This window comes from Pieris rapae, chromosome 22 (assembly GCF_905147795.1).
Source record: "Pieris rapae chromosome 22, ilPieRapa1.1, whole genome shotgun sequence".
In the NCBI taxonomy this organism is placed as follows: domain Eukaryota; kingdom Metazoa; phylum Arthropoda; class Insecta; order Lepidoptera; family Pieridae; genus Pieris; species Pieris rapae.
In genome coordinates, this window is record NC_059530.1 from 3,287,035 (window position 1) to 3,296,649 (window position 9,615).

The 9,615-nt window shown below is 37.4% G+C and overlaps 1 protein-coding gene across 1 annotated transcript; it reads right to left on the reverse strand.

Annotated features, from left to right (window-relative positions):
• Positions 1–7,000: 7,000 nt before the first annotated feature.
• On the reverse strand, positions 7,001–9,274 carry LOC123690183. The gene is made up of 2 exons (XM_045633295.1): positions 9,087–9,274; positions 7,001–8,031 (listed from the first exon to the last, which is right to left on the reverse strand). The coding sequence occupies exons 1-2, from the start codon at positions 9,222–9,224 to the stop codon at positions 7,456–7,458; spliced, it is 714 nt and encodes a 237-aa protein (XP_045489251.1). The 5' UTR covers positions 9,225–9,274; the 3' UTR covers positions 7,001–7,455.
• Positions 9,275–9,615: the final 341 nt, after the last annotated feature.

A 9,615-nucleotide genomic window follows, 5' to 3' on the forward strand; every position in this document is an offset into this window, starting at 1 on the left:
TGTCGCTTCTTTTCCCTTGTCTACGCTCTTTCCTTCAGTTTTAATTTCTTCGGTTTGCTTTCCTTTACCTCCCATTGCTACTTCAAACTTAGATTTTATTTCCTTCTTTTTATCTTTCATGTTCTTTTCTTTTTCTTCTGCCACTTTTTTGTATGGCGATGAAGTTAAAATTTCACTTCGTTCATTCTTTCTTTTTCGAGCTGCTGTTCGTTTTTTTGCTGCGTCAGGCAACGGTGATACGTTATGGATTAGTATCTGAACAAGGTCGGGAGCAGAACTTGTCAACGATTTGGGATTTGTGGTTATAGGCTCACTAATAGATTGTTCAGATTCTTTCATTTGCTCTTCTATGATTGAGTTTGATATCACGACAGCTTGTTCGTTGTTTAGTGCGTTCGATGAAGTTTCTGTTTGTTCTAGTGGTATATTGGTCATATCTGCAGCCAAATAATATAGGTTAGAAAATAAATGTCTGTCAAATGGATGGATTCAAGTGCATTTTAATCCAGACACTGCAATATCCAATCGAGCTACTTTTATAAATGCTTCTTTGGCCAAACCAGCAATGTCGTAATCCGTTATCCGACATCCAGCATTTGTTCTCATCCACAAGTCGCATTGTTGGCTAATTTCGAAATTTCCCCTATTCGCCTCCCTAACTAATGTTGAAGTGATGATAGCAAATAATGTGCGTATCTGACTTGGAGATGCAGTAATAATTGGTTCAGCGATTGTAGTGTCCCAATGAGTATCGTTTTCAAGCAAATTTAGCTCTTACATGCTGCACGAAATGTGGGGCACACGATAACATTTACAGTTCGTAGTGATTCAAATGATGTTGGCCCTCGAACATGTACCAGCAACAACCGCAAATAGAAACATTCATCATTCTTCGGATGAACTGTGTAAATACGACCAAGAGCATCAGTGGATGACCAGGAACTGCATCGCCTTGCTTCCGACGTTGAAATTTCTTTCAGCCCTAAAATCAGCCCTTAATGAATTTATTTTTTTCTTGACGTTCTCAATCGTAGCATCTCTTTCTACCTTCCGTATAATTTCTAATAAATTATTAAAACAACCAACCGTTTGTAATAACTTAGTTCTACACAGGCTACCTCCAAAGAGTGTTCTACAGATAGACGAACGATGTCATTGCGCTATTTACACTTCAAATTTTGTTAACAATAATCAAGAGTCCCCATCAATCTGCAAAACGAACTTGCAACTTGGTGCTGATCAAAGTTAAAGATGATTTGGCATTCTTTAAGCCAATGTTCGGTAATGCATAGGACATCAATTTTACTTGATTTTAAAAATAATTCTAATTCTTTGCCCAACATACTTTGCATGTTTTGATGCATCAAGTTTAAACAGTTGTTGTTAATAATAGTATTACATGTTTGTGTTGAGCTGAGTTGTGAAAAATTTTTGCTAGAGGTCGCCTCTATTGTCACTATCTAATTTAAATTATTATTAATTAATGAAGTGTTACTAAAAGTATCACTACATCTGTGTGGGCCTCGGTATCCGGAAGCTATATCTGAATCCAACAAACGATAAGACTATAACTAGCACTTACCATCAACGGTGGTGTGTCTTGCTCCAAACCCTGGATCCTTAAATCTATTAATATATGTAAATGCGGTACGGTTTTGCGGTAAATATACATTCAGTGCGCACGCGACGACGGATAAATTTCAACTTTCTTGCGCCACGCCACCTACCGCCTCCGGTTCGTGTTTAAACAAAGTCAAATCGAAGTGTCATCCTTCTTTGACTGAACACATAGCTCCCCCGCCTTGAAAGTTCATCTTTCAAAAGAGAGGATTGCGGTAAGAAAGAGGGGAAAAAATTGATAGAATAAAAAAAAATATATATATAATAATACAAATAAAAACTAAACTACGATAATAAAATAGGTAAAGGTCATAAACGTATTATAGCACGTTTAAACGTTCCCGATTTGGTACGAATTAAGGCGACACGAGTACGATCATCTTTACCAGGATAAGTTTTTTCTACAATTCCTAAAGGCCAATGAAGTGATGGTGCGTTTTTTTCCATAATAAGTACAATAACACCCTCTTTTATAGGTTGACTTGCAGATAAAATCCAAAATCTTTGTTGTAACAACGAAATTAAATCCAGCGTCACTTGACTTTCTGTGCATACATACAATCAATAATTAAATTCACTACATGATCTTTAAAAGGCAAAATAATAGGGTGTTTGTGATGAAATGTTAGGTCGGTGTTAGAAAGACGACCGCCGACTTGAATTACATCATAAACATGTGCAACAATGGGCTAAGTTTACGGAAAGCTACGTAAAGTACGATTTGTTAAGTAGAAGAGATTGAGTTAAAAAATGAAAGTGCTTTTTTTGAACAGCACGCAGGATAATTATTTCAGTTTCTTGTAAATCTTGAGAGGATATTTTACCTCGAGACTTTAATTTACCTATGTACCTAAATAGGTAAGAAATCTTTAAGCGGTGGGGACTGGAATTTATCCAGTTTAAAACAATCGTTGAATCAGACATAGCGACTACTCGCTGCACAGAAAATTGTTTTTCAAAGGCACGTGTCACGGCAGATAATAATTTTGTCATGAGGTGAGCGGCACAGAGCTCAAGTCGAGCTAAAGAAACAACTTTCAGCGGTGAAATCTTAGATTTACTATACTATATACGGATAGTGTTATTTCGCTCAGATTGTACACATAGATAAATTACGGCACCATAGGCCTTTTCACTGGCATCACAAAATGCCAGCAGTATGGGTGAAGAAGTTCTAGGTACACCTACATGACGTGGTACTTGAAGGTTAGATAGGAAGGGTAGGGGAGCATTGGACACGTTTTTACATAAATGTTAATAAAACTGTTATTTTTTTATCATAATCAAAATTTTATTCCTAATATATGGAGCACACATATTTGGCAGTAATTATTATTAGGATAGGTTTCAATATTGTAATTAGTCTCAAAGTTATATATATACACACACCCCTGTAGGGAGGTTTGGGCACTGTATTTATCTATTAATATGCACGAAATTGCTTTACTATACTACTAGGCTTAAGTATTATATAACATTACTATAAAAAATTGTAATACAAACATTTTTTCTTATCATAGACTTTAGAAAAATTAAACAATGTGACTTAGAATCAGCACTGCACGATGTTAGACTTAATTAAACTTATCTTATATTTGGTATGATCCAGATTGGCTTGTCAAATTTATATTTTAAGCTGCCACGTTTCATCCATGTCATTGGTGTAGGCAATTTTGTCTTTATATCCTCCGGGCGGACGCTGGCTACGTCCTCGATGTCAGGAAATATAAAAGTAATTCTTAACTTACTCACTCTCATACATTTTACAGTTGCCATGGACTGATTAACATCATAACATTAATGACTGCTGTTGTCGTTTGCCTTATATGAACATGGCGCACGACACTTTGTTGAGTTTTCTTTGAATGTGCGGTGATACCAACACACGCCACTTTTTGAGGCATCCCGTGAACGGCCATGGCTGTGTGATCGGCGTCGCGACTCGTATGCACACTGACCCAATCGCGAGCGTCGACGCGGAGATGTATATGTATACAGGGCTGCGACTTGCTTGGTTGGCTCGACAACGCAATTCCTTAGTTCTTTTATCTCGTCGTGCGGGGACGCCACGTGGTTAACACATGCCACGTCGTTGACACATGACGCTATTGATCCCGGGAGCGTCACGCGCGTCTTGATTGTCCATCGTTGTTCGGAGTCACCAATATATGGGGGTGTAGATCAGTAGAAAGCACTTGGGTGGCTGTCGTGAAGCGGTCTGTACCTTCCCATTTTTGAAACTGAATATTTGTCACTAGATTTTCATCAAATACCATTTTTAAGTGATCACGTATTCCGCTAAAACCAGGAAAGGAAGAGCAACTCTCATTTGCAGATTTCGCTGTCTTTGTAGACATTAAATGACATTTCGGCGTTGGATTGGCACACATCATCATTTGTAGGCACACTTTATAGGATGAAAGATGCATGGTAGTTCCAGATGTTAGATTGGCCACGTCTCCTCCTCTCAACATTAATTTAACATTCTGGTGATACATACATAGACATACCATATGTGTTCCAGAGTCTCCAGCGAAGATGCATTGCCTGGGTCTTAAAGTAAAAAACTTTGTTAAGCCAACTTTTACGCTCGGATATTCTGTTTTGAACTTTTGATAAAGTTCATCTATATTGCACACTAGAAGTTGTTTTTGTACATGCGTTCTTTTTCCATCTTCTAATTTAATGGATACAAAATCTTTTTTGCCTGGCATCACTCGACTGATATCTTCGCGAAGATAGTAATTTTTTACCAAGCTTTCAGTTTCCGCAGGTAATTTACGACCATCGCGAGGATTCGGTGAAGTCAACATGGCAAACTGTTCTACCAGTTGCTTTGCTTTTTTTGCTTGTCGTCGGGATGTTCCGAATTCTTGAGGCAGTTTATTTTCACTCCAGGACATCGGACTTTGATACTCACTATTGGAGTATCAAAGTCTTGATGGATGAGGAAGTGAAAGGATGATTGAACTTTTCTTTGAGCTGATTCAAAATTTCTTCGTTTTCCATTGATGAGTCTGTCTGGTACTTGTCTTCTGGAATGAAAGCTTCATCTTTGGTAGGTTGTGAATAATCACTTGATGCCTGACTTGATTGTGACTGTATAATATTTGCCTCTGAAGGGGATTCACGTAACAGCCGTTTCCTGCACGACTCACACACATAAAAATCAGGCGAAATTGTCCACTTTTCACTTAATGTTTTAGATATTTTTACACCTTTTTTATGACGAGTCAAGAGAAACGAATTAAAACACCGATCACCATAGGGAGCCATATTCAAAAACAATTAGGAAATAGTAACGCGTCCAGTTGATAAGCAGTCAAAGTTTCAACTAAAAATAACGGATTTTTACACATTACCGAGACAGTTCAGCGTCATATAGCTGTCTCTTTCTAGCAAGTAACGACAATTAAGGCCACTGCATACGTGACGGGTAAATACTTCGGACGGGACGTGAGCAGGACGGGCACGTGATTGCCTCGTTCAAAACGGGAACGTGGTGCAAACGCATACGCACCGTGACATTGATTCGGATCTAATGTGCTAGTGTTGTGAACAACGAAAGATGGATTTTTCAATTCAAGAATTGGCTTTAATTGCTATTGCTCTAGATGACGAAGAAGCTACGACCGTCAAGAAAAAAAGGAGATTTTCTGTACATCCTACATGGCATAAAAGAGAACAAGAAGGAGAATACCACACTCTCTACAAAGAACGTGGATTACTTGAAATATTTTTCCTTTTGCCACATGTTGCAAATATGGAGAAAATGATTTTAAAGTAGGTGCAAGCCCCTGTAAAAATGCGTCAATAGGATGTTGTTCCCCTTTTTCAGTATTGTCGTTTTTATTCATGAGCACATATTTCATTAGGGTAGATGAAGCGGATTCAGGAACAGGGGCAGACGTCTTTTTTTTCAGTCGCGAATTGGTCTGACGCTGTATTGGCAGATCTGGTGGAGACTCATTTTCCTTATTTGTAGTCAAAGATGCAACTGGTGATACTTCAGATAGACTAGCGACAAGATCAATGTGGGTCTGCGAATTTGACTGCTGATTAATGTCTGAATTGTTGCTCCTGGACAGTGTTACTTCTGATAGTGGAGAAAGCATAATTTGGCTGCTAAACAAAATTCTCTATTTTATCTCTATCCTCGTCAGCACCCTTGATAAATTGAAGTTGTTCATAAAATTTGTACAATTTGATTTTTTTCGCAGCCTGACTGACCGGTGGTAGTTTTTAGACTTTTTTTTTTTGTACTGGTCTCTTATATTGATCCATCTTTGTTTGCAGATCACCCAATCTAAAACAAACAATATTTACTAAATTATCATTATAAAATTAAATTTTAATTTCGGTTATCCGAAAACTTAAACCATGGACAGAGATCGTCATTTTGAGGAACTTTTCCAAAGCAACTATATATATATATACTACTAAGTAAAACTAACATAATCGGATATGAAAAAATAAAATCTACTCTCCAATCTCCATACAAAATGATTGACTTGGCGGCCAATTTTTTATGCAGTGGAGAGTCGATAAAAATATTTTATATAGCTTTATTTATTTATTTATATTGTACTCCTACAGCTTACACAAAATACATATAATAACAAACAAATACACCGAGAACATAGCCACAGATGGAATATATGATACATTATAATAAAAAGATTTAAAAAAGGGAACAAACAAACAAAGTATTTATTACATTTAACTGATTAAATTTAATTAATTAAACCTAAATTGGTTGTGTTGTGTAATGGTGGGTGTGTGTACGTGATGGTGTGTATGTGGGTCGTGCTTATGATGTAGATGATTTTGCGCTATGTATATTCTTAATACATGTTTTAACCACATTCCGCGATAACCTAAACAAGTCAATGTCTAAATAGTGGTCATTGTATGTCCGAGCAGCGCGATATAAAACTGAGTTTTTAGCGTAATTTGTATTCATGTGAGGAACATGAAACAATGTACGAGTACGAGTTTTATAAACAGGAACATGGAAAGGCAACTTTTCCAGAAGTGAGCTGCAATCATATATCATATTGTTTTCGTCTAAATTCCAGGGTATTAATATTAAAATAATCACACGCGTCTCTATACGTATTAATTATTAAGTCTTATAGGAAATAAATTTAATTACGTTTTTTTGGATTTTGTCAATGTGTGCAGAGTAACTAGGTGACAAAACCGAGCAGCCATATTCGATGATACTTCTTACGTATGTATAGTATAGCACTTTCATACATTCAAGATCATGAAAATGTTCACTGACACGTCTTACAAAGCCAAGCTGCTTATAGGCTTTGTCAACAATTGTGTCAATATGGTTATTGTACGTTATTTTATAGTCCAGCCTTAAGGCCAGTTCACACATGGGAGTCCGTTTTACTTGTACGTTTTTAACGGATACGTCATAAATTTATGCTCTGTTCACACATATGCACCGTATAACGTTCAACGGATCCGTCATTACTGGATCCGATGTGTGAACAGAAAACTCTCGCAGTATACCGCCGTTATTCTACAAGGATGGACGCTGTCGTGTTGTATTGGTACTATCGTCGGAGAAGGAAGATTCGACGTTATTGGCAGCATCCACTTATGGCCCAAAGATCTAGAGAGGGTGCTTACAGTTTACTTATGAGTCAATTACGAGGTGATGAATCGAAATTTTTCAATTACTTTCGTATGTCAATGTCCACTTTTGATGAACTTCTTAAACTATTGGAAAAGGATTTAAAAATGCAAGATACTCGTTGGAGGAAAAGTATCTGCCCAGAAGAAAAACTAGCGATATTTTTAAGGTACGTACTTTTATTTTTAAAACTCGGACAGATCTAATAACGTAGCATCACTGTGTACAGATTGTACTGGCGATAGTGCACTATCAGTAGGCTGTGGTGTACTAAAATAGCCCTGGGATTGATAGTGACTAGCACCAGATGTTTGTGTATAGGCTGACCAGTCATAAGTAGACTGGCCAACTCTCCTATGTTTAATATTTTTTAATAGGTTTAACACCCCTGACTGGAATTCCAAAGTTTGGTCATCATCAAGCAACGCCAAAGACGGCAAAATACCTCTGAAAAACGATAGATTGCGATCTTCCTGCTCAATTTTCTTTGGTTTTATCTGATAGTCAATGTAGGACATCATTTTGGCATCCATTTCATTAAATTTTCTTTTGGCTGGTTCTCTGCGTTTTGGCGGGGGGGTTAGATTTTGTTTGTCTTTTTGACTGTCATTGTCAAGTTGTGTCATTGTAGTCACACTGTCATCTTCCTTTGTAGGTTCATTCGATCTTGTGGTGTCATCTTCGGTGTGTTCTACAGTTTGTTTAGCAGAGACGCTTTCGTGCGTTTCACCAGCAGCAACTACTTTTTTCAAAAATAACATCTGATTATTTTTTATCTTTTAGTGTTCTTACCCAGGCATCTCTCATCTGTCTCCACTTTTCCTGAAAATAAAATAAGTAATTTTATTTTCAGGTATGCAGCATCCGAGTGTTCATTTAAAGATCTTCATTACACCTATCGCGTTGGTGTATCGACTGTTAGCAACATTATCAAAGAAGTTTCAAGATGCATATGGAACAATTTAAGTGAAAAATTTATGCGACTTCCTACATCAGTCGACGAATGGGAACAGATAGCAAGTGGATTTAACAAAAAAGCAAATTTTCCCCACTGTCTCGGAGCTGTCGACGGAAAACATATCCGACTTAAAAAACCACTAAATAGCGGTTCACTGTACATCAATTATAAGGATTTTTTTCCATCATATTATTAGCGATCGTAGACTCCGACTATCGCTTTGTATACGTCAGTGTCGGATCTTATGGAAAAGAATGCGATTCATCAATATTCAAGGAGACAACATTTTGGAAAATGATGCTAGACGGCAGTCTACAAATACCAGCACCATACCCATTAACAAGAGACTCAGAAACGAGAGTTTCTTATGTGGTCATTGGAGACGAAGGTTTCGGATTACACGAAAATTTACTAAGGCCGTTTGGCGGGACGCATCTGGACAAAAATAAGCGAATATTTGACTAGAGCTAGGAGATACGTTGAATGTGCCTTCGGTATCTTAGCTAATAAGTGGAGAATATTCCATCGGCCTCTAGACATCGATAAAACAACAGCTGTATGGACCGTTAAGGCATGTACTGTTCTACACAACTTTATAAGGGACAAGGAGGGCTCAAACAGTGATAATAACGTATCTGAAGAATTTAGTTACGAAAACCTACCCCATGAAGTAAGAACACGAGGTGGTAATACTGCCAATTTAGTTCGAACAGAATTCGTAAACTATTGCATGTTCGAAGCTGGATCAGTTCCATGGCATCATGAAGCTATTTAGAATGTAATTAAATAATAAAACAGACACTTACCGAACTTTTGTCTTTGTTCCACAACCTCAAAATCCTCCATTAGAATACCTTATATTTCGCGCCAACCTGCAATACTTGCAGTATTGTCTTTGTATTTATCCAGCGTCTTATCCCAAAGGACTGGCCTATCTTCCACCAAACTAATTAACATTTCCTTGTCTATTAACTTTTCCCACTCCTTGGTTGACATAGTTAATCAGTGATTATAATAATTATTACACACAATGCACGCGCGCGTTCTCTATGAATGTACAATAGAAAATGCGAGTCAAAACCTGTCGCATCACTCCCCCTCCTATACCCCGCACACACCGCTCGTCACGCACACAATACCTATCCGTTAAAATTCTACGTATCCGTATATTTTTACTGTTCCGTCGTCCAGTATTCGATGACAAAACGGAGACATGTGTGAACCGGCCGTTATACCAAAATCACGAACAGAATCTACTTCTTTAACGGGTTTGTTATTGATATTATAAATAAAGTTAATTTTGTTTTTTTTTCTGGTGAGCGTTATCTTCACACATTTTGAAGTATTAACCGGTATTCCGGTATTCGATTTTGTCTATAATAGTTAC

Excerpts from the sequence above, each read along its gene's own strand:
- LOC123690183 (XM_045633295.1), bottom strand. The coding sequence starts at position 9,224 with ATGTCAACCAAGGAGTGGGAAAAGTTAATAGACAAGGAAATGTTAATT. Across the intron at positions 8,032-9,086 it reads TTGCAGGTTGGCGCGAAATA|ATGTTATTTTTGAAAAAAGT; the intron begins TAAGGTATTCTA and ends AAAAATAATCAG.